Source organism: Neovison vison, chromosome 7 (genome assembly GCF_020171115.1).
Source record: "Neovison vison isolate M4711 chromosome 7, ASM_NN_V1, whole genome shotgun sequence".
Lineage (NCBI taxonomy): Eukaryota > Metazoa > Chordata > Mammalia > Carnivora > Mustelidae > Neogale > Neogale vison.
In genome coordinates, this window is record NC_058097.1 from 60,968,062 (window position 1) to 60,991,395 (window position 23,334).

Here is a 23,334-nt window from a genome sequence, read left to right on the forward strand (position 1 = left end):
CACGTGGGGGAATGGGAGAGGGAGAAGCAGGCTTCCCACCAAGCAGGGAGCCCGATGTGGGGCTCGATCCTGGGGCCCTGGGATCAGACCTGAGCTGAAGGCAGACACTTAATGACTGAGCCACCCAACCCCTAATTATTATTATTTTTCTTCCCCCAAAAGTAATGTTCCAGTCGCACTACACTGCCACTTCTTTTTTTTTTTTTCTTAAAGATTTTATTTATTTACTTGGCAGACAGAGATCACAAGTAAGCAGAGAGCAGACAGAGAGAGGGGGAAGCAGGCTCCCTGCTGGCAGAGAGCCCGATGCGGGGCTCAATCCCAGGACTCTGGGACCGTGACCTGAGCCGAAGGCGAGGCTTTAACCCACTGAGCCACCCAGGCACCCCGCCACTTCTGTTTTTTAACATGTCCTGGCAAGCTTCTTAGGACTTAGGAAACACCCTCAATTTTTTTTTTTTAAGAATTTTGTAATACTCCATTTAGATTCTAGAGCTGTAATGCTATAGTTTCCTTAAGTAGTCCTTTGTTGACGAATATTTGGCTTATTCCATTCTTTTGCAATTATAAAATGATTATAAAATGCATGCCAATAAATCATGTAGTATGTCTGTCACTTTGAATGTTGGATCTGGATTCTCTCTTTTTTTTTAAAAAACTCGTGTGCTGGTTTATTATTATATAACCAAGAACATGTTACATAGGGTGAGGTCTGGAAGGTTTGTGAGCAAAGGAGCTCTGTCCCCATATAGAGCTAGGGTCTGGGAGTTCATAGGAGCTAGGGTGTGACACCCCTGCTGGCATGGGCTGGCATGGACTGTGTTCACCAACTTGGAAATTTCTCTGAACCCTGTAGTTCAGGGACTTTTTAAAATAGCGTGGACTCTTAAGGGCTTTGGTGGAAAGTGGAAAGGTGGACTGTTGGGGAAGAAGCTCTTGAAAGATCTGGGGTCTCGGAGTTTGATGAAGGAGGTGATGAGCGGGGGGCCGGGACCGTGCTATCTATTGTCCAAGTTGGAGTACTGACTCCCGAGTGCCCCTGGCCTCGGTCTCTCATTTGATGCAAGAGGGAAGGAAGTTGGGGTGCCTGATTTTTTCTGGTTCTGATGTTTGCCTGATGGGTGTGGCCACCATGGGGCCACTTGGAGAGGCACTCACACATACCTTCCTCCCTGGCGGGCCCAGGTCTTAATTGTCCGCAGTACAACCATCACCCTGACGCCCAGCCCAGAGACCGACGTGTCCCTGGTCTACCGTGGCTTCATCCACCCCCTGCTGCCTGGAGGGCCCGGAGGGGCGGGGGCTGAGGATGTAGCTGTGTGGGCCCGGGCCCAGCGTCTGCACGTCGTGGCTCGGATGGCCCGGGGCCCTGACACGGAGAACATGGTGAGGGTGCCTGACCATTCAGGGGGCTGTTAGTTGCAAATATGGGGGGTGGGGTGTATAGTGCAGGGAGGGACTGGGGAGAAATCAGAAGCATGGGACATATCCTTAGTGGAGGGAGTGCCCTGGGGCTTTCAGTTATGAATGGAATTGGGAAGGAATTTTGAAGAAGGTGGGGAAGGTCTGAGTTACCAAGTCAAATGCCCCCCAAGGAGGCCATGGGTGATGGTGGTGGGGTTAGTTGAGGGTTCTCAGAGGTTCCTGGGGGTCTAAGGAACTCTGAAGCCCTCTTCCTCTTCCCAGGACGGAGGTGAGGTGGGTTTGGGGCTCTTGGAGGTTTCAGGGGTTGGGTCAGCTGGAACGTTCTGACCCCTGTATCTGTCCCTCACCTGTACCCAGGAGGAGGTGGGGCGCTGGGTTGCTCAGCAGGAGAAGGAGACGAGGAGGCTGCAGCGCCCAGGGTCTGCTCGCCTCTTCCCGCTGCCTGGCCGGGGCCACAAGTACGCAGTGGAGATCCGGGGCCAGCTCAATGGCTCAGCAGGCCCTGGGCACAGCGAACTCACTCTGCTGTGGGACCGGACTGGCGTGCCAGGTGGCAGCGTGAGTACTTCTGCCCGGGCCTCAGACCCCCGGAGCTTTCTGAACACCAGGCCGCAAATTCTAACTCTCCTGACCTAACCTCCCACTCCCTGACTCTTGACCTCTGGGCCTCACCTGGAGCCCTTCAGACACCAACCTCTGACCCTCAGACTTCGACCTGATCTCACATTCTGACCCCCTGCCCATATCTCTTACTCCACTTGCTCTGACATCTGCCCTCTGTGCTCCGCTCCCTCATCTGGATGCTCTCAAACCCCAATCCCCTTTTGTCTGCTCCTCCTAAAGCCTGACTTTCCACATGCTTGAGTTCTTGACCTTGTCTCCGAACACTTATGTGTTCAGCGCTCAACCTTGACCCCTACGCTGGCCCTCAGCTCCTGCCCTGGGTGGACCCCTGGCCCTCATGTGAGCCCTTCCCCCAGGAGATCTCCTTCTTCTTCCTGGAGCCCTACCGCTCTTCAGCCTGTTCCTCCTACTCCTCCTGCCTGGGATGCTTGGCAGACCAGGGCTGTGGCTGGTGCCTGAGCAGCGCCTCCTGCCACCTACGCCAGAGCGGGGCCCACTGCGGGGACGACGGGGCCGGCGGGTCCCTGCTGGTGCTGGTGCCTGCCCTCTGCCCGCTCTGCGAGGAGCACCGAGACTGTCATGCCTGCACTCAGGTGCCTGCCAGGCCATGGAGGGGAGGTCTCAGGGTCAAGGCAGCCGAATTAGGCGACCAGGGGTGGGGGCGGGGGTGAGCCCCCTGGAATTGGCACCGGCATCCAAGGGGTCCCATGTGTACAGTGGGGGGAGACAGGTGGGCCATTTTCCTTGATCTGCAGGTGAGAGCCAGGTGGGGAGCAGAGGAGAGGGGCTAGAGAGTGGGCTCCTGGCAGTTAGGACTTTTGCAGTTGTAAGGGTGAGAAAACCCCAGTTAGCACCTTTTTACCGGAGGGGCCTTTATGGGCTCGGGCCCCAGAACCCAGAGATAGGTCTTTAGGTGTGTGGTTTAGACAGCGTCGTCGGCGTCCACCTTCTCCATCCTATATCCTCACTTCCCTTGGATGTTCACTTCTTGGGAGAGGCAAGGGAACCACAAGGGCCTCAGACTTTCATCCCCCTCCTTAGCCCGCCCCCCCCAACTCCCAAGTAAGAGAGGGCACCTTTCTGTCCCTACCCCCCTTTCACCCCCAGCTCAGCGGAAGTCCCAGAAGCAGGTTTTGTTGGCTCTGGTTGGGTCTTGTGCCAGTTCTCAGAACCATCTGGGAGGCTGGGGTAGGGGGGCGGGAGTGTGGCCCCTTGCCTACCTCTGGGGCTTAAGGATCCATCAGCTGCAACTGGACCAGACACAGGGGTTCTTTGCCCCAAAAGGGGGTGGGTGCCGGGAAGGCAGATCCCATGGATGCCATTGGCTGAAGGAGGAAGTCTGGAGAGACAGGCAGCGGGGGAGGGAAGGGGGCTTGGAGGGGTGGTCTGTGGGGTGGGGCAGGTGAGGGAAGCAGCTGCTTATGGATCCCAAGATAGATGGCTAAGCTGGACTCTAACTCCTTCTTTAATTCCCTAGGACCCCTTCTGTGAGTGGCATCAGAGCACCAGCCGCAAAGGGGATGCTGCATGCAGCCGGCGGGGCCGGAGTCGGGGTGCCCTGAAGAGCCCAGAGGAGTGTCCCCCACTCTGCAGCCAGTGAGCCACCTGGGCCCAGGGAGTGGGGATGTAGGGAGCTTGGGGGAGCTGGTGCACAGTTTGACCTGCCCCTGCTCCCCACCCCCAGGCGCCTGACCTGTGACGACTGTCTTGCCAACTCCAGCCAGTGCGCCTGGTGCCAGTCCACGCATACCTGTTTCTTGTTCGCGGCCTACCTGGCCCGCTACCCGCATGGGGGCTGCCGCGGCTGGGATGACAGGTGTGGTCTGGGCAGGGGGTTGAGGCTCATAGAGAGAAGGGCAGGGCGCGGGGGGGTAGGGCTCGGACACCCCTACCCACACCTGTCGCCCCACAGTGTGCACTCGGAGCCTCGGTGCCGGAGCTGTGACCGCTTCCTGACCTGCCACGAGTGTCTGCAGAGCCATGAGTGCGGCTGGTGTGGCAACGAGGACAACCCCACACTGGGCCGGTGAGGCCGGGACCACAAGGCCGGAGGGCTGGTGTGTGGGCAGGGTGTGGGGCTCTCTCCCGCTTTGATTCTAATGGCTGATTGTTCTGTTTCTTCCCTTTCCCTCTCTCTTCTCCATCTCCACCCTCTCCCTGTCTCTGTGACTGGTTTCTTCTCATTGTTCCTCCTTGTCTTTCTGTTTCTGTCTTTCCTTCTCTCTCCCATTAACTATTTTCCTGTGTGTCTCTCCTGTCCCCTGGTTGCTTGTCACAATTCCTCCTGTCGGGACTCCTCTGGCTGGGTTTCTCTGTCTCTCCTTCATTTCTGCTGTGTCTTTCTGTCCATATTCATATGCCTGTTTCTCTCTCTCTGATTGGTCCCTTTCTGTCTGTCTCGATCTTTCGATTCTTTATCATCTCCTTGTTCCCTCCCTCTCCTCTGTCCCCACCCCCCACCCCCCCAGATGCCTCCAGGGAGACTTCTCAGGGCCACTGGGTGGGGGAAACTGCTCCGTGTGGGTGGGGGAAGGCCTGGGGCTGTCGGCGGCCCTTCCTGCCCGCTGGGCATATGCCCGCTGTCCTGACGTGGATGAGTGTCGCCTGGGCCTGGCGCGGTGCCACCTGCGGGCAAGCTGCCTGAACACACCCCTCAGCTACGAGTGTCACTGCCAGCGAGGCTACCAGGGTGATGGCGTCACCTACTGCAACCGCACGTGAGCAGGGAGGGATTTCCATGGAGATGTCGCTCTGGGGCTGGGGCACGTGTAGACGGAGAGAGGAAGCCATTGTGGTGCTGGGGTGCCTCCCTGGGGAACCAGCATCCCCGTGAGCCAGGGGGCTTTACCTTGGGGGTTAGGCCCTCATTAGAGTGACGGGGTCTCCAGTGTAGCACTAGTCACTGTGGAGATGGGTCACCCCTGGACTGCAAGCCAGAGTCTTCTGCGTTGCCATGGAGATGGAGGAGGATCGAGTTGAAAGGGATTTTCACAGAGAGCAGATCCCTGGTGGTGATATGTGGTTACCATAGAGACAGGAGTTACCACGCGGGATGCCCACAGAGTCCGGGATGGGTGGCAGTGGGGAGAACAGGCGATGGTCTGGGATGGCGTTGTTGTGGAGAGGAGGGGGCGGACTGGGGCGGGAGGTGGGTGTGCCTTGGGTACTCTGGCCCCAGCTAGCCTTGCCCTCCCCCCCGCATGCCCTCAGGTGCCTGGAAGACTGTGGCCATGGTGTGTGTAGCGGTCCCCCCGACTTCACCTGCGTGTGTGACCTGGGCTGGACGTCGGACCTGCCCCCGCCCACACCTGCCCCAGGACCTCCTGCGCCCCGCTGCTCCCGGGACTGTGGCTGCAACTTCCACAGCCACTGCCGCAGGCGGGGGCCTGGCTTCTGTGATGAGTGCCAGGGTGAGCGGCCTCCTCCTTGACTCCCGGGCCTGGCCTCAGAGACCCTCCTCAGGGCTCTAGTGTCCTTCCTCTGCCTGGGCTTCTGGGTCCCCCAACCCAGCTAGCGCTCCTCCTGCCCCATGGCCTGCTCCAGACCCCACACGGTTTCAGTGCCACCCATGTCTTTGGTGGGGGCTTGGTCTCCCCTCTGGGGGTGTGCAGTACCTCCCCAGTCTGGGTTCCCCCGGTCACTGTGGTCTGGAGCAGCTGTGCGGGGTCAGGGATCGGCTGAGCATTGTAGGGCTCCTCTTGCCCTTGACCTGACTCCGTGTCCTACCTGCCCTGGGCCTCCACAGACTGGACGTGGGGGGAGCGCTGCGAGCGATGCCGGCCCGGCAGCTTTGGCAATGCCACGGGCTCGGGTGGCTGCCGGCCGTGTCAGTGCAATGGGCATGGAGACCTGCGCCGTGGCCACTGTGACAACCTCAGCGGGCTCTGCTTCTGCCAGGACCACACTGAAGGTGCCCACTGCCAGCTCTGCTCCCCTGGCTACTATGGGGACCCCCGGTGAGCCAGGGGCCCGCCAGGAGGGCCGGGGGAGGGTTAGGGATGGGATGGGACAGGACGGGACCTGTCTGATGCTCTTGCTCTCTCCTCCATCTACCCAGGGCTGGTGGCTCCTGTTTCCGGGAGTGTGGGGGTCGTGCCCTCCTCACCAACGTGTCCTCAGTGGCGCTGGGCTCACGCCGGGTTGGGGGGCTGCTGCCTCCAGGGGGCGGGGCAGTGAGAGCCGGGCTGGGTCTGTCCTACTGTGTGTGGGTTGTCTCAGCCACCGAGTTGCTGCAGCCCTGTGCCCCTGGGACCCTCTGTCCCCCACTCACCCTCACCTTCTCCCCCGATAGCAGCACCCCCTGCACGGTGAGTACCGAGGGCACCAGGGTTCAGGCCCATGTCTCCCCTACCCAGTCTGAATCCGCAGACGGACCCTGACCCCGCTTCCCTGTTCCTTTATCCTCCAAACTTTAAGCTGTCGTCTTCAGGTCACAGACCTTCATTTCGGAGCCCCCAGACCCTCCTGTTCCCCAGATCACTTGTTTCCTGGGCCTCCCATGCCCCAGTCCAGGCGTGCTTGGTATTTGCAGTGTGTGGGTCAACTCCGACCGGTAGGTTGTGGCCGCCAGGAGCTATGTGTTGAGAGAGAGGCTCTTCGCGAGAGTGCCTGATCCCTGAGCCGTGTCTGCTGTGAACACAGGAGGGGGATGGTGGCCGCAGTGTGACTCTATGTCCGGAAGTTTCAGGCGGCCCGTTTTCCTGGGCTCAGAGTGTCTTCCCCTCTTGAGCTCTTCCTCCTCCTCCTCCTGGACCCCACACATCCCTCTTCCTTACCCCTGCTGTCCCCTGAACCTTAATTCTGTGCCCTCCACCTCCAGCTGAGCTACGTCCTGGCCTTTGATGGATTCCCGCGCTTCCTGGACACTGGCGTCGTGCAGTCGGACCGCAGCCTCATCGCTGCCTTCTGCGGCCAGCGGCGGGACAGGCCCCTCACTGTGCAGGCCCTGTCGGGTACGGGGTCTGGGGAAAGTGGGACCCTGTCCGAGGCTGTGTAGCCCTTGACCCTTACACTGTCCCCCAAGGTAGGCTCAAGGCCCAGCCTGACTCTGCCCCTGACTCTCTGGCTGATGCCGGCCCTTGTCACATCTGGGTGGCAGAGAGGATTGCCCTGTCTGGGCTGCCTATCTCGGGAGAAGGGCTGAGTGGGACAAATCTCTGGGGGACACAGAATGTAGTGTGGGAAAGCCCTTGCCCCCTCCTCAGCCTGGTGGTTCTCAGCCAGCGGGATTTTGCCCCTTGGGCCCTTTGGCTCTGTTCTGGCAGGGGCCAGAGGTGCTGCTCTGCACTCCACAGTGCCCCAGACACCCCACAGCCGAGACTCACCAGGTCCTATGGTGTTGGCAGCACTGAGGGTTTGGGAAACTGGCTCCGGCTGAGCAAATTGCTATAGAAATGATTCATTACCTGTGGCAGTTGAGGGGCCCAAGTTTGGGAAATGTTTCTGTTCGCCTCGTAGATGAGTGAGATCTCCAAGGCTGGGGCAGGTAGTTGGCCGGCTGGCTCGGGATCGCGTGCCACCTCAGCCCCTCCCCAGGGAGCTGCTAGGACTGAGGGGCCCTCTATTTCATTTCATTTCATTCTGCCATTGGGAGCACGCCCAGTGAGGCACGCCTGAGCTGGGTGCCGAGGGTTCAGTAGGGAACAGGGGGATGCAGGCCCTGCCTTCAGGCACCTATGGCAGGGGTGGGGTGCAGTGGGGGACAGACAGCACTGAACAAATTATAGTCAGAACAGGGACGCCTCTGCTAAGGGACAGAGGAAGTGGGAAGGAGCAGCCACCTGGCCGGTCTGGGGAGTTGGGGAGGGCTTTTTCGTAGAGGGATATTTTCCTGGAGGTCTGAAGGGGTCCTTGTGTGCCAGGGTGGGAGGGGGTGACTTCTCCAGGCCAGAAGGGCAGTGGGTGCCCAGGCCCTGAGAGGCTGGAAGGGGGCCTGCTCTGCTGGAGTGCTTAGGGCTGGGATAGTGGGAGTCCTTGAGGTCAGAGGGCCTACAGCCCCCCTCCAACATCATTTTAATGAGATTGCATATGCATATGCTCTAATTCCTGACCCCTTCCCCACTGCTAATCTCTTTGTAGGTAGACCTAGCTTTATGTCTGAGCTGTAGGGAGCTGTGCAGGGTTTCCAGCTTGGTTTCGAGCTGCCGGCATGGGATTGGGATCAAAATTTGATGGGTTGGGTGAGGGAGAGGGTGTGCAGTGTGTGGGGGAACAGTGAAGCATGACACTGATCCTAAATGATAAGGAGTGCCTTGCTGCCCTGCCCGGTGACACCAGATTCTCTCTAACCCCGGGGATAGAGTCGCGTCCTGGAGCCCGGCCCGGCCACAAGCTCTGGCGCCTCTCCCTGCACAGGGCTGCTGGTGCTGCACTGGGAGGCCAATGGCTCCTCATCATGGGGCTTCAACGCTTCTGTGGGTTCTGCCCGCTGCGGGTCGGGGGGCCCCGGGAGCTGCCCGGTCCCCCAGGAGTGTGTGCCCCAGGATGGAGCCGCTGGTGCTGGACTCTGCCGATGTCCCCAGGGCTGGACTGGCCCCCACTGCCGCATGGCTCTGTGTCCTGAGAACTGTAATGCCCACAGTGGGGCAGGGACTTGTAACCAGGTATGGGGGGAACGGGCAAGCCACAGGGGGCGGGGGTGGTACGCCGGCTCCCCTGAGCCTCCTTCTGCTATTTCCCAGAGCCTCGGTGTGTGCATCTGTGCCGAGGGCTTTGGGGGCCCCGACTGTGGCACAAAGCTGGACGGTGGGCAGCTGGTCTGGGAGACCCTCATGGACAGCCGCCTCTCAGCCGTGAGTTGTGGGTGCCACTGCATGGAGGTGCCATGCTGCCCGCTTCCTGGATGGTTCTCCCCTTCCCTCCATCCCTGGGACCACCCCTCAGCCCCAACTCCCAGCCTGATCCCACGCGTCCCCCACCTCTGCCCCCAGGACACTGCCAGCCGATTCCTACACCGCCTGGGGCACACCATGGTTGAGGGACCTGAGGCCACCTTGTGGATGTTTGGGGGCCTCGGCCTGCCCCAGGGGCTGCTGGGAAACCTGTACAGGTGAGGACAGCCTCCGGAGGGGGTGGGGGGATGCCTGAACGAGAGGAGGTCTCCTCAGGAGATGCTGACATGTGTGTCACATATGAGTTCCCTCGGGGGTAAACAACAAAAACAAAACCAAAAAAACTGGTGTTAACAAAAACCTCTAGGGGCGCCAGGTGGCTCAGTTCATTGGGCATCTGCTTTCGGCTCAGGTCATGATCCCAGGGTCCTAGGATCAAGCCCCAAATGGGGCTCCCTGTTCAGTGGGTAGTCTGCTTCTCCCTCTGCCCCCACCGCTTGTGTGTGCACTCTCTCTGTCATGCGCTTTTCCTCAAATAAGTAGATAAAATATCAAAACAGCAACAACAACAAAATCCTCTACAGGTAAAAGACACCCAAAAGATGCTGGGATGCCTGTCACAGGAGGCTCACCCTTATTTGGGCAGTTGCCACCCCAGGGGAGGGACGTAAGATGGTTGTCAAAGGAGGGGCACACTAGGGGATTTGGGGATATGCCTGGGGGAGGTGACCCCAGGTCATGAGGGGATGACTGTATGGTGAGCTTCCTTTTCCACCCCTTGGTGCCAGGTACTCAGTGAGCGAGCGGCGGTGGACACAGATGTTGGCGGGAGCCGAGGATGGGGGCCCAGGCCCCTCACCCCGCTCCTTCCACGCGGCTGCCTATGTGTCTGCTGGGCGTGGTGCCATGTACCTTCTGGGGGGACTCACAGCTGGGGGTGTCACTCGCGACTTCTGGGTGCTCAACCTCACCACCCTGCAGTGGCGGCAGGAGAAGGTGAGCCCCTCTCCCTTCCCCAAGCGTGTCCCCTCCCGCCCCCGCGCAAGCTGTCTCTAGCAGGGCCCACCAGAGTTCTCCTGCCCATCTCACCCCCAGGGGATGCAGCTTCCCCCAGAAGGTACATGGCACTGAGCAGGCAGAAAAGGCAAGGGGGCCTTCCGCACCCCTGCTGGGACCATGGCGAGTTAGAAGCTTGGGGTCTGACAGCTGCGGGCAGCTCACTACCTGCTTATCTGTTCAAGGGGAGTGGGGAGTTCCGAGTCTTGTTTCTGCCTGGAAGCTAAGCCCTAACCTCTGGCTCCTTGGTGATCTCTGCCCTTTATCCTCCAGGTGCCCCAGACCGTGGAGCTGCCGGCGGTGGCCGGTCACACCCTCACTGCCCGCCGAGGCCTGTCTCTGCTCCTGGTGGGTGGGTACTCCCCTGAAAATGGCTTCAACCAGCAGCTGTTCGAGTACCAGCTGGTGACTGGCACCTGGATGTCCGGAGCCCAGAGCGGGACACCCCCGACGGGTAAGGCTGGGGACAAGGAGGGGACAGCACCTTGAATGCCAGGCCATCCAGGCTTTGTGGAGGCTCTCTGTCCACTGCCATACCCTGTGGTCCCTGCCCCTTAGACCTTGTTATGTTCCCGTCTTTCCCCCACACCCACCCAGGTTCTCAGACCCACTCTTGGGAAGTTCAGTTTCTTGCAAGAGGCAGCCCACCGCCTGCCCAGTGACAGTGGGTTTCTGCGTTCCTCTCTTAGGTCGTAGATCCCTGCCCCTCAGGCATTCCCCTTCTCCCTTCTTTGCTCACTGTATCCCCCCAGGACATGCAGGTCACCCCATCTCCCCCTCTTCTCTTGCCGGGAATCACAAGTGCTGGTCCTTTTGAGCCAAAGCAGGAGGCGGGGGTTGACAAGAGCTCCTGCCTGGTATGGGAGCCTAGGAAGAAGGGGAACCTAGGAAAGTGGGAGGGCCGTCCTAATTACCAGCCCTTCCCGCACTGTCTGCTCACTTGTGCTCCCCAGGTCTCTACGGTCATTCTGCGGTGTACCACGAGGCCACTGACTCCCTCTATGTGTTTGGGGGTTTCCGCTTCCACGTGGAGCTGGCTGCCCCGTCCCCTGAGCTCTACTCCCTGCACTGTCCTGATCGCACCTGGAGTCTGCTGGCCCCTTCCCAGGGGGCAAAGGTCAGGAAAAGAGGCATATACAGCTTGATCAAGAGGGCAGGAAGGGCCCCCCCCAACCCAGTGCCCCAGGGACTGGCTGAACCCTGGACTGCTAGTCCCCTCCTTTACAGTCCCCTAGACTCAACTGTGCCCCCATCACATCTCCCCTTCTTCCATCACTCACTTGGAGGGAAGCATCCTAGAGCAGGAGGTCAGAGGCCTCGCTTCTGCCCCAGCTCTGCCCCACTGTTGGTGTGGCCCTCCAATTCCCAGCCTCCCCTTCTGTAAAACCTGGGATTGATGCTTTTTGTGGTGGCCGCCTTCAAGGCCAGAGGAGATAGTAGGTGGGGGTACGTGGCCCCTGGATGTGCTGGTTAGAGATGATTGAGTGTTCCATCTGCGAACATATTTCCTTTTGGGGACTGGACTATAAGGGAGGCCTGAGCCTCCCCCTAGATGTCCTCAGCCCAGCTGGCCAGGTCACATGAGAAATGTGGGATTCATCTTAAGCAGCCTGGGCCAGGTTCCTGGGGGAACAGCACAGGGCATGGGGGTTCCAGGAGTTTGAGGGAGGGAGCTGGCCCTGGGGGCTGCTCTGAAGAATGAAGGAGGTCTTCTGGAGGAAGGAGCTGAGATTTGAGGGAGGTTGGGTTGGGTAGGGCTAGTGGGGGCTGAGGTGTGGGAGGGTGGTGGGTGGGCTGAGAGGTGAGTAGAGGAGTGTGGGCTCTGACCGGCCATTTTGCCGGTGTCTCCCCAACAGCCCCGCCCCCGACTTTTCCATGCCTCAGCCCTGCTGGGGGACACCATGGTGGTCCTTGGGGGGCGCTCGGAACCCGATGAGTTCAGCAGCGACATTCTGCTCTACCAGGTCAACTGCAATGCCTGGCTCCTGCCTGACCTGACCCGTAAGTCCAGCGCCCCCACAGCGGGCCCTGGGGACGTCCCGCAGGAGCCCTGGCCCTGTCCTAGGACCCCACTCATCCGGAGTCCCTCTGGCCCTGTTAGACCCCCCCGAGTTAAGCAAAGCTGCTTAACTCTCTGTTACTTAAATACCCACAGAGACGCCTGCCTTCCTTTTCTTTTCTTGGGAAGTTTGTTTATTGTTTTGATTATAAAAGTAATAATAGGGGCATCTGGGTGGTTAAGCATCAGCCATTGTCTCAGGTTATGACCCCGGGGTCCTGGGATCAAGCCCTGCATCAGAGCCCTGATAGGCTCCTTACTCAGTGGGGAGTCTGCTTCTCCCTCTACTGCTCCCCCTGCTTGTGTTCCTTCACTGTCAAATAAATAAATAAAATCTTAAACAAAAAAAAAAGTAATAACAGTCATTGTATAAAATTGGTGAAATAAAAAGGAAAAAATCCTCATGATCCCACTTTCTGGAGACACCCCTGTTATACGTGGGGGTGTTTCTTTCCAGTCTGTTGTTGAGAGGCCAGAAAGGGGCTTGGACCTTGTCTTTTTTGCTTCCCAGCATGACCGTGTACGCCTCTGGGCCTTTTCCATTTTGGTTCTCTCTCTGGCCCTCGGTCTCTAATTCCCTTTGGCCCTTAATCTATATTGTTAAATGCTCTGTGACTTTTTCTTTCTTTATTTTCCCCTGGAGCATTTTTAAAATTATTTTTAATTTTTAAGAAGATTTCATTTATTTTTTTGAGAGAGAGCGTGAGAAAGCACTCTCTAAAAAAAATAAATGAAATCTTAAAATTAAAAAAAAATTAAAAATTCTCCAGGGGAAAATAAAGAAATACATTTTTTTTTAATTTTTAAGAAGATTTACTTTTTGAGAAAGAGTGAGAAAGAAACTAGGGGGAGCACCAAAGGGAGAGGCAGGCTCCCCACACTGAGCAGGGACCCCGATGCGGGGCTTGATCCCAGGATCCGGGGATCATGACCCGAGCGAAGGCAGAGTCTTAATCCACTGAGCCACCCAGACGCCCCCTTTTCTGGAGGATTTTACAGACTTGAGGTGAACTTCACATAAGAAAAGGAACAGTTGTGAAATTGACGATGCAGCGGCATCTGGCGCCTTCCCCACGTGCGACCTCCTCTGGGGTTCCAGAAGCTTGCTCCCTTTCCTTATTCCATTCTTTCCACTTCCTTTTCCTGTTTGTCCCTCACTCTCTTGTCCTGCCATCTGTGTTCTTTTGCCCTGTCTGGCCTTACGTATCTTCTCTGTCTCTCCATCTCTGCGGTCCTCAGTCCATTGCCCTGCTCGGTGTCCCTCTCTGACCGGCCTCTTTGTGGGGCTCTCTTCCCTAAGTCTCTGAACAGTCTGTCTTTTCCCAGGCCCAGCCTCCGTGGGGGCCCCGATGGAGGAGTCCGTGTCCCATGCTGTGGCGGCAGTAGGGGGCCGTCTGTACCTCTCAGGGGGCTTCGGGGGCGTGGCCTTGGGCCGCCTGCTGGCCCTGACCTTGCCCCCTGACCCTTGCCGCCTGCTGCCCTCACCCGAAGCTTGTAACCAGTCTGAGGCCTGCACCTGGTGCCACGGGGCCTGCTTGTCTGGGGACCAGGCTCATAGGTAACCGTGGTGACCAAACGGCACATGGTGGGCAGTACCCCTGCTCCCCGAAGGGGGTTCCGTGCTAGACCAGGCTTGCAGTGTGCGGGGGTGCTCAGCAGTGTACCGTTCAGGCAGGACACTAGCTTACGTGGGAGAATGGACAACCACACCACAAGCAGGGTCAGGCTGGGGGACCCTTGAGTGAGAAGCCCTGCTTGTGGGCTGGGGTGTCATCCAGGAATGTTTCCTGGAGGAGCTGGGACCGAACTAGGTCCCGAATGACCACTAGAGTTTAGACCAGCGAAGGTTCAGAAGCGAGGCTGTGCCTGGTGTATTTTAGGGACCTTCTATGCTGGGGGAACATGAAACTAGAGCAGTGTGTGGGGGCAGCTCAGAAAGGGCTCCCAGAGCCTGGCTATGGTGCTGGTCTTTTGTTTGGGAAGCCAGACATCTCCGGAAGCTGAAAGGTCTGACCTTGGTTCAGCATAAACTCTTTTGGCTTCATGATTATCCTGAACTGGTATGAAGCCACTAATGGCCTTGGCTTGTCCCATTAAATGTGTCACTGTGTTTGCTTCTGAATTATTAAAAGCTTTGATTTAGGTGCTCCCCCAGATTCCACTAGGAGTGTTATGTAACAGTGGATACACCCACTGCTTTTCTAAAATCTGGAAAGTTCTGAAATGTGTGCCTTCAGGGATTTGGGGTAAGGGATTATGAACATCCACTATGGGTGATGGGGAGCCAGGAAAGGTTTGAGCAGGGGAGGGCAGGGGCAGGCCTGGGCAGAAAGCCCCCGGGCTGTTGGGAAGGAGCCAGTGGTGAGGGGAGGCTGTGGAAACCTGGGAGGCCAGAGATGAGGAGGAGGAGGAGGCTGGAGAAGAGGCCTGAACTGGGCAAGGGGCTGCAGGAGTGGCGAGTGGGGGACACCTTGGTGGCTGGAGGGGCAGGGGAGTGTAGGATATTGTCTAGTATCCCTGGCCAGAGTGGCAGGGGGATGGAAGACCACGGCCAAGTGGGGTGGGGGAGAATAGGTTGGGGAGGCCCGGGCTAAGACCAGTCCAAGATGCATGTGGGGGCGCCCTGCGGGACAATGTCCAGGAGGCACCGGGAAGAGGTGAGGGTAAGTGAAGGAGGGATGGGGTCTGTTGGGTGTGCTGAGCCAGGCCTCATGCCTCCCCAGGCTGGGCTGCGGGGGCCCCTCATGCTCCCCCATGCCTCGCTCCCCCGAGGAATGTCGTCGTCTCCGGACCTGCAGCGAGTGCCTGGCCCGCCATCCCCGGACCCTTCAGCCTGGAGATGGAGAGGTGAAGGGGGTTGGTCTCAGGGATTTCAGCTGGGGTTGGGTGGGAAGAGCCGGGTCAGAAGGGGTGCCAGGGACCCTGAGGACCCCAGCGAGCCCATGTTGCCCCCTCCAGGCATCCGCCCCCCGCTGTAAGTGGTGTACCAACTGCCCGGAGGGCGCCTGCATCGGCCGGAACGGGTCCTGCACCTCGGAGAATGACTGTCGGATCAACCAGCGAGAGGTGTTCTGGGCTGGGAACTGCTCAGAGGCGGTGTGCGGGGCGGCAGACTGTGAGCAGTGCACCCGAGAGGGCAAGTGCATGTGGACGAGGCAGTTCAAGAGGACAGGTGAGGCCAGCTAACTCCCCACGAGGACAGGCTGGGGTCCTAGCCTTTGGGGGCCCGAGGAAGGGCAGAGCTGGGGAGAGAGGCTGGTGGCCTGAACCGGGCTCTGACTCCTGTGCCCTCAACCCCAGGGGAGACTCGCCGCATCCTCTCAGTGCAGCCCACATACGACTGGACGTGCTTCAGCCACTCCCTGCTGAACGTGTCCCCAATGCCGGTGGAGTCGTCGCCCCCGCTCCCCTGCCCCACCCCCTGTTATCTCCTGCCCAACTGCACATCCTGCCTGGACTCCAAGGGTGCGGATGGGGGCTGGCAGCACTGCGTGTGGAGCAGCAGCCTGCAGCAGGTACCCCTGCCTGTCCCCCTGTGCCTCTGCCCTGCTTCCTTCTCTGTCTCTCTGGCTGTGGTCCCTCTGTGGTGCTTCCTCTGTCCTTCTCCTTCCTTGCCTCTCCTCTCCCACCAGCATCTCCTCCTTCCCTCCTGGCCTCTCGAGTCTCCCTGTCGTATCTGCTTGGACACCACCTTCTTCCGGACCCTGCAGCTGGGTTCACGGTCCCTTCCATCCTTCCTGTGACCGCTCATGCCGTCTCACCTCTCCCTCCCCAACCTCCATGCTTGCCTTCTCTGTCCCTTTCTCTGCTTTTGGAACTTCGGGTTGTAAGAAACAGAGACCCCCCTCGGTTTTATTACACAGAATTGGGGTAGGAAGTCCTGTGGCTCTGACCTTCTGGAGCCCTGAGGTCTCTAATCTCAGCCGTTCTCCATTGTCTGCTTTCTGCCCCCAAGTTCTGCCCACTGGGAGGATCCCAGCCTCCATGCTGTGGAACACACCCAGCAGGTCACCAGGGCCAGGCGGGCAGTGCTCCCCCTCGAGGTTCTCTGTGTGACCCCTCCAGTGTGGGTCTTTAACCCATTGAGGCCTCATCCCCATACCTGGGGTCCTTGTGGTGATACGGGTTCTCCCCAAGTAGGATCAGGATGCCTGTCATCCATCTCTGTGAGCACTCCCGGGCCCAGAAGTCGATGCCAGGTAGCCTGCTGGCCGGTACATCCTGCCCGCCCAGCCCGTCAGCAAGGCAGGAGCCTCCAGGGCGCTGTACGTGGCAGGGAGGTCACTTCTGTCAGGGCTTTGGACTTCCATGCCGTCTGCCAGCTCTGGAGTGTTGGCTCTGCTTCTCACAGCCCCGACAGCACAGATTGGACAAAACAGATGCACAGAACAACCCCATAAGGAGTGGGCTCAAGGGCTGCTGTTATTTTAACCCCCGGCATTTGTTCTTTTGAATGATTTTGGCTTCAGAGCCTGGGATGGGCAATAGAGTGCTCCCTTCCCTGGCTTCTTTTCACTAAGTTCTTTTTTTTTTTTAAAGATTTTATTTATTTATTCATGAGAGAGAGAGAAAGGTAGAGGGAGAAGCAGGCTTCCCACTGAGCAGGGAGCCTGATGTGAGACTCGATCCCAGGACCCTAAGAGCAAAGGCAGTTGCTCAACTGAGCAAAGGCAGATGCTCAACTATCTGAGTCACCGTCACCAAGTTCTTTTTTTTTTTTTTTTTAAAGATTTTATTTATTTATTTGACAGACAGAGATCACAAGTAGGCAGAGAGGCAGGGAGAGAGGGGAAGCAGGATCCCTGCTGAGCAGAGAGCCGGACGTGGGGCTCGATCCCAGGACTCTGGGATCATGACCTGAGCCAAAGGCAGAGGCTTTAGCCCACTGAGCCACCCAGGCACCCCTTCATCAAGTTCTTGACTGAGCCCCTTCTCTGTGCCAGGTGCTTTGCCAGGTTGCAGGCACCTGTCGGGACGAACCAGAACCCTGTTTCCAGGACTTAACGCTCTTGCATCTCTCCCGGGAGCACAAGGAATGCAATTTATGTGTTGGACAGCATCGCCTGTGGCCACTAGGGAGGTCACAGCAAGAAACGCTATACAGACTGGGGACTTGTGCTCCCCCGGTCCCTCCCCTCCAGATAACCCCACAGATCTGGAAGCCTAGCTCTGCTGTTTGGGCAAAGCTTAGCTCACTGCGGGCCGTCAGCGTCTGTGGGCTTCGAGCTCCGGCCGCAGTGGCAGGGCTGTTTATTTGAGGATCATGTGGTTGCTGAGTGCTGTCGGACAGCTGGGACTAATGCCCATCTTCTTATACTTCCGGCCCGAATAGTAAATAAAATGCTCTGACACCCTGTGGTAAGTTCCCAAGAGTCTGACCCTGACCATGCATCTTGTCTGGGCTCCAGAATGTGCTAAGTGATGGCGCATGAGCTGCTGGGCGGCCCCTGGCCACAGACTCTGCTTCCCAGCTTAGCGTGGGAGGACCCTGGGCCCCAACAGCCAGCTCCACGTTTTTCCTAAGTGGCGGTGGCTTGCAGCCCCGCTCCTGTCGCTAATTTCTGTTTCTGCTGGGGTGGTTGCCTCCCTTTGGTTGTGAGAAACAGCCATGAGACCTAAGCCAGGTGGGGAGACTGACACCCCCAGTCACACCAACCCAGTGGTACCTGTTAGAGGTCAGGGTGCAAAGCGCAGCCAGGCCTGACAAGGGACTGGAGACGGAGCCTGGAAAGCTGCCCCCCACGCCCCTGCCCTCCACCGGCTTGGGGTGTGTGGTCCTCTCAATGCTTCCTTCTGGATCTGCTCTTTTCCTGCCCCCTTCTTCTTTTCATTTGCTGTGATTTACTCATTCAATCAGCACCTCTAGGCCTCACCTCCAGTTTCAATGATGCCACCAGCCTGACTCTCCTTGTGGACTCCCAGTTACAAATGCTTGACAAAGTGGTATCCACTCTGGCCCATCGGCTGTGGCCAGAGAGGGGTGAGAGCTCCTAGGAGGGGCTGTGGTCCGGGAGGACACCGAGGATGTCTTTGATCCTCTTTCTCTCCCTCTTTCTTGCCCTGCCCCCCCTTCTCATTTCCCCTCCCCTGTACAGTGTCTGAGCCCCTCCTACCTGCCCCTGCGATGTATGGCTGGAGGCTGTGGCCGCCTGCTCCGCGGACCCGAGAGCTGCTCCTTGGGTTGTGCTCAGGCAACCCAGTGTGCCCTGTGCCTGCGGCGCCCCCACTGTGGCTGGTGTGCCTGGGGAGGCCAGGATGGGGGTGGCCGCTGCCTGGAGGGTGGACTCAGCGGTCCTCGTGACGGTGAGCTGCGCTAGGGGTCGGGTGAGAGGGACTGCCCTTGGGCTGGGGTCTGGCGTGAAGAACCTGGGGGGCACTGGGGGCTGTCTCGGAGGTGAGAGTCAGGGGAAGGTGGAGCAAAGCCCCAGGAGGCTGGGGGGGGGCGTTGCCACACACTCAGGCGGAGCTCTGCGTCCCTGTGCCAGGGCTGACCTGTGGGCGGCCTGGGGCCTCCTGGGCCTTCCTGTCCTGCCCTCCTGAGGATGAGTGTGCAAATGGGCACCACGACTGCAACGAGACGCAGAACTGCCACGACCGGCCGCACGGCTATGAGTGCAGCTGCAAGGCGGGCTACACCATGGACAAGTGAGGTGGTGGGGGCGGGGCCTAGGTGACTTTGGGGCAGAGGGCCCTGTGGGAGCGGGAGGGCGCAAGGCGTGGGATTCACGCTGGAAGGGGTGAAGGACCAATGCATGGAGGGGCCACGTTGGTAAGCTGAACACGGCTCGCTCGGAAGAGAGAGGGTGGAAGGCTAGCCCCTGAGGGAGATGGAGGCGACCCTGGAGGGGGAGCGTGGAACAGCCCAGGGATGAGCCACCCATTGAGGGCCATCTAATGGGTGGCGGGCCGGCCAGAGGCTTGAGGACCCATGCCGGGCCCTGACCCTCCACCCCCCACCCCTGCAGTGTGACTGGACTTTGCCGCCCCGTGTGCGCGCAGGGCTGTGTGAACGGCTCGTGTGTGGAACCTGATCACTGCCGTTGCCACTTTGGCTTCGTGGGCCGCAACTGCTCCACAGAGTGTCGCTGCAACCGCCACAGCGAGTGTGCAGGGGTGGGGGCCCGCGACCACTGCCTGCTCTGCCGCAACCACACCAAGGTGGGCTGCCCTGGGCCTCAGGCACACCCTGGGACAGAGCCTGGGGGGCTTTTCGCCCACATGCTAGAGTCGTGAGCCTTACTCTGAGCCCTGTGGAGCCAGGCCCAGGGAGGACGTGGAGAGACTTTGGGGACACTGTCTGAAGTTATGTCAGAGAGGGGCCACCCTGGATTAGTGGACAGAGTCGGTGCTGGACTAGGGAGGCTGGGCCCATGGGGGGAGGACACAGCGTGGTGTAGGGAAGGGCTTTCTGAGCTCAACACTTCGGGCTGGATGGGCAAGAACACCATCCCCTTCCCTACACCCCAGGTCGCTGGCACGTGAGGGTGGAGGGCTAACTTGTACCCAGGTGGGGTTCAGGCCTGAAACCCTGAGCCTGAGCCCCTGTTGCACTCCCATGGTGCTCCCTGAGGCTGCTTGTTCGCTCCCAGCACCCCCACTGCCACCACTCACCACCTGCTCTGACCACCCCTTCCCTGGTTTCCAGGGCAGCCACTGTGAGCAGTGCCTCCCCCTGTTCGTGGGTTCAGCCGTTGGGGGTGGGACCTGCCGGCCCTGCCATGCCTTCTGTCGTGGCAACAGCCACGTCTGCGTCTCCAGGAAAGAGCTCGAAATGGCCAGGAGGGAGCCTGAGAAGTACTCACTGGATCCAGAGGAGGTAGAAGCCATGGTCCCAGACTCCTGGGTCTCGGGAAGGAAGGGACTGGCCCATGCCTCTTTGCGATCATCCTGTCATTCCTTGGCCAGATTGACAACTGGGTGACCGAGGGGCCCAGTGAAGATGAGGCCGTGTGTGTCAACTGTCAGAATAACAGCTACGGGGACAAATGCGAGAGCTGCCTACACGGCTACTTCCTCCTGGATGGGAAGTGCACCAAGTGAGAAGGAGGGGGCCCAGGGACCCTTGCCCTGCCCACAGGGAATGACTCCGGGAACCACACCCCCTCCCTAGTTTTTGCCCTTGGTCAGAAGCGGACAATATCCCCAGAGAGGCCCCGGGAGGAGGCTGAGTTAGGGGCCCTGAGCCAGACCCAGGTGGGAGACCCCCTCGCTCAGAGGCTGGTGCTGACATGCAGGCTACCGAGCACCCCCGTTAATGTTGGGGGTAGAGCTGCCAAGGGGCAAGGTCTTGGGGCGGCCTCCCACCCCAGGCCTTCCTTCCGAATGCTCAGTCAACCGGAGTCATTCCAACCCCGTTTCAAATCCTCACCTTACTGCTGACTGGCTCCACAGCCTTGGGCAAATGACTTGACACCCCTCGCCCCCGGGAACCTCAGTTTCCTCTTCTGGCTTGGAGCTTAGATTCAAGTTCACCTATGCAGTGTCCAGCCTGGAGCCCTGTGGGCCAGGGGAGCTCTGTGACCCCCATCTTCTTCTCCATCTTCCTCAGATGCCAGTGTAACGGCCATGCAGATACGTGTAATGAGCAGGACGGGACAGGCTGCCCGTGTCAGAACAACACGGAGACGGGCACGTGCCAGGGCAGTTCCCCCAGCGACCGTCGGGACTGCTACAAGTACCAGGTGAGGCTGGAGAAGTGAGTCCCAGGCCAAGGGCCCCACACCCCGAGAGGCCCACTCATTTATCCAATACACGTTTACTGAGTACCTACTATGTGCTGGGCCGTGTGGGAGGCAACTGGGAAATGCAGTAGGGACCAAAATGGGCAGGGCCTACTGTCCTTGGGAAAGTTACATTCCCGTGGAAGAGTCCAGCAACGAATGAACAAGTCAGTCAAATGCAGAGTATGTTAGTGATGAGCAGTAAGGAGAAAGGAGGGCCAGCACTCTGGAGTGGGAATGGAAGATATGATGACCCAGGGAAGGCCTTGGTGAGAAAGTGACACTTGAGAAAAGATCTGATAGAAGTCAGGATACCAGACAAGTAGCCGTGGGGTTATGGGCGAGCAGAGAGTAATCTGGGCAAGATGATCAGCCAGTGCAAAGGCCCTGCGGTGGGATGTATCTCGAGCTGGTAGGTGAGGCCAGCCCATCCTGTGCTTGGGCTTTCTGCAGTCCTATGTGCAAGCCCTGTTTACTGCCTGGGTACAGAGGAACGATCTCAAGTTCAGCGAGGTTAAGTCATTAGTCTGAGGCCACACAGGTAGTGAGGAGTAGAGGCAGATTCAACAGAGCCTTTCATCGCTACTCCTGAGAGTTCCAGAGGCCTCCACATCAGGGTGCTGTGGTCACTGGGGCTGACGGCAGGGATAGCAGCATGGAGCCTAGGGTTCTGGTGGCCTCCACACTGTCAGTGAGGCCCCAGGGGAGGTACAGTCACAAGGAAGCTGTTGGGGACTGAGGGAGTCTGAGGCAGTGGCTGCTCCCCAGTTGGTACAGAACATCAGGACTTGGAGGGTGGCCGGGTGCTGAGCTCAGCCCTGATCACCACCCGACCACCCCCGTGCCCGCAGTGTGCTAAGTGCCGGGAATCATTCCATGGGAGCCCGCTGGGTGGCCAGCAGTGCTACCGCCTCATCTCTGTGGAGCAGGAGTGCTGCCTCGACCCCACGTCCCAGACCAACTGCTTCCACGAACCCAAGCGCCGGGCTCTGGGCCCCGGCCGCACTGTCCTCTTTGGCGTGCAGCCCAAGTTTACCAATGTGGACATCCGCCTGACACTGGATGTGACCTTCGGTGCCGTGGATCTGTATGTCTCCACTTCCTATGACACCTTCGTGGTCCGCGTGGCTCCCGACACAGGCGTCCACACCGTGCACATCCAGCCACCTCCGCCCCCACCGCCTCCCCCACCCCCTGCTGACGGCGGAACCCGGGGGGCTGGGGACCCAGGGGGACCGGGGGCTGGGAGCGGGTCAGGCACTCCAGCCGAGCCACGGGTGCGGGAAGTGTGGCCACGGGGCCTGATTACCTACGTGACCGTGACGGAGCCGTCGGCTGTGCTCGTGGTTCGTGGCGTGCGGGACCGGCTGGTCATCACCTACCCACATGAGCAGCATGCTCTCAAGTCCAGCCGCTTCTACCTGCTCCTGCTGGGCGTGGGGGACCCGAACGGGCCTGGTGCCAATGGCTCGGCTGACTCGCAAGGGCTGCTCTTCTTCCGGCAGGACCAGGCCCACATCGACCTGTTTGTCTTCTTCTCTGTCTTCTTCTCCTGCTTTTTCCTTTTTCTTTCACTCTGTGTGCTCCTCTGGAAGGCCAAACAGGCCCTGGACCAGCGGCAGGAACAGCGCCGGCATCTGCAAGAGATGACCAAGATGGCCAGCCGCCCTTTTGCCAAGGTCACTGTCTGCTTCCCACCCGACCCCGCTGCCCTAGCCCCTGCCTGGAAGCCTGCCGGGCTCCCGCCACCCACCTTCCGTCGTTCCGAACCCTTCTTGGCACCCCTGCTGCTGACCGGGGCCGGTGGACCCTGGGGACCCGTGGGGGGAGGCTGCTGCCCTCCAGTCATCCCCGCCGCGACCGCTGGCCTGCGAGCTGGGCCCATCACCCTTGAGCCCACTGAAGATGGCATGGCTGGTGTGGCCACGTTGCTGCTCCAGCTGCCTGGGGGACCCCAGGCACCCAACGGTGCCTGCCTGGGTTCAGCCCTCGTCACGCTGCGACACAGGCTGCACGAGTACTGTGGGGGTGGCGGGGGCGCCGGGGGCAGTGGGCATGGGGGTGCTGCAGGCCGGAAGGGACTGTTGAGCCAGGACAATCTTACCAGCATGTCCCTCTGACCCACAGTGGGGCCCTCAGCCGTGGCAGCTGGGTGCCCTGATAACGCCGCCCTGGACTTGGGAGCTCCTCTGGGGGCCCCCAGACACCATGTCCTCAGAGACCTCCGGTTCCCTTCCTCTGGGGCTCCCCAGACAGGGCATTTGACGTTCTGCATTTAACAATTATTTATTGAATACTTTACGCTGTTGAAGGTGCTGGGCAGAACAGAAACTGAGACCAGTTCCCTGACCTTGTGGGGCTTCGGTTCTTGGGGGAAACAATTAGTGCATGTCCATGCTTGCACACGTGTGCGTGCACACACACACGAGTGCGATCATGTCTGTGAAGGACAGGTGCCAGGAGGGGATCACGGGATGTGGCCGTGAGGGACCGTGGGATAGGTTTGGTAGGGCATTCAGAGAAGCTGGGCCCAAAGACCGAGAGAATTGGCTACGGGGAGAACTCTGGGAAGTGAGTTGCAGGCGGTGGGGCCTGGGGGCAAGGAAGGTCGGATTAGTTG

The 23,334-nt window shown here is 59.3% G+C and overlaps 1 protein-coding gene across 1 annotated transcript in view; it reads left to right on the plus strand.

Moving 5' to 3' along the window:
- The window catches only part of MEGF8 (multiple EGF like domains 8), a 36,574-nt gene extending 13,511 nt beyond the window's left edge, over positions 1–23,063 (plus strand). The window contains exons 13-41 of the mRNA XM_044257669.1: positions 1,186–1,386; positions 1,783–1,983; positions 2,406–2,642; positions 3,527–3,645; positions 3,734–3,865; positions 3,962–4,075; positions 4,518–4,766; positions 5,260–5,459; positions 5,795–6,005; positions 6,107–6,356; positions 6,869–7,001; positions 8,404–8,651; positions 8,730–8,840; positions 8,979–9,097; positions 9,668–9,875; positions 10,209–10,389; positions 10,889–11,052; positions 11,792–11,936; positions 13,321–13,552; positions 14,718–14,841; positions 14,953–15,166; positions 15,295–15,509; positions 18,090–18,297; positions 18,480–18,639; positions 18,960–19,152; positions 19,640–19,810; positions 19,900–20,030; positions 20,543–20,675; positions 21,566–23,063. Coding sequence (XP_044113604.1) covers positions 1,186–1,386; positions 1,783–1,983; positions 2,406–2,642; positions 3,527–3,645; positions 3,734–3,865; positions 3,962–4,075; positions 4,518–4,766; positions 5,260–5,459; positions 5,795–6,005; positions 6,107–6,356; positions 6,869–7,001; positions 8,404–8,651; positions 8,730–8,840; positions 8,979–9,097; positions 9,668–9,875; positions 10,209–10,389; positions 10,889–11,052; positions 11,792–11,936; positions 13,321–13,552; positions 14,718–14,841; positions 14,953–15,166; positions 15,295–15,509; positions 18,090–18,297; positions 18,480–18,639; positions 18,960–19,152; positions 19,640–19,810; positions 19,900–20,030; positions 20,543–20,675; positions 21,566–22,834 — 6,273 coding nt within the window. The 3' untranslated portion in view covers positions 22,835–23,063. The remainder of the gene's footprint in view (positions 1–1,185; positions 1,387–1,782; positions 1,984–2,405; positions 2,643–3,526; positions 3,646–3,733; positions 3,866–3,961; positions 4,076–4,517; positions 4,767–5,259; positions 5,460–5,794; positions 6,006–6,106; positions 6,357–6,868; positions 7,002–8,403; positions 8,652–8,729; positions 8,841–8,978; positions 9,098–9,667; positions 9,876–10,208; positions 10,390–10,888; positions 11,053–11,791; positions 11,937–13,320; positions 13,553–14,717; positions 14,842–14,952; positions 15,167–15,294; positions 15,510–18,089; positions 18,298–18,479; positions 18,640–18,959; positions 19,153–19,639; positions 19,811–19,899; positions 20,031–20,542; positions 20,676–21,565) is intronic.
- The last annotated feature ends 271 nt before the right edge of the window (positions 23,064–23,334 follow it).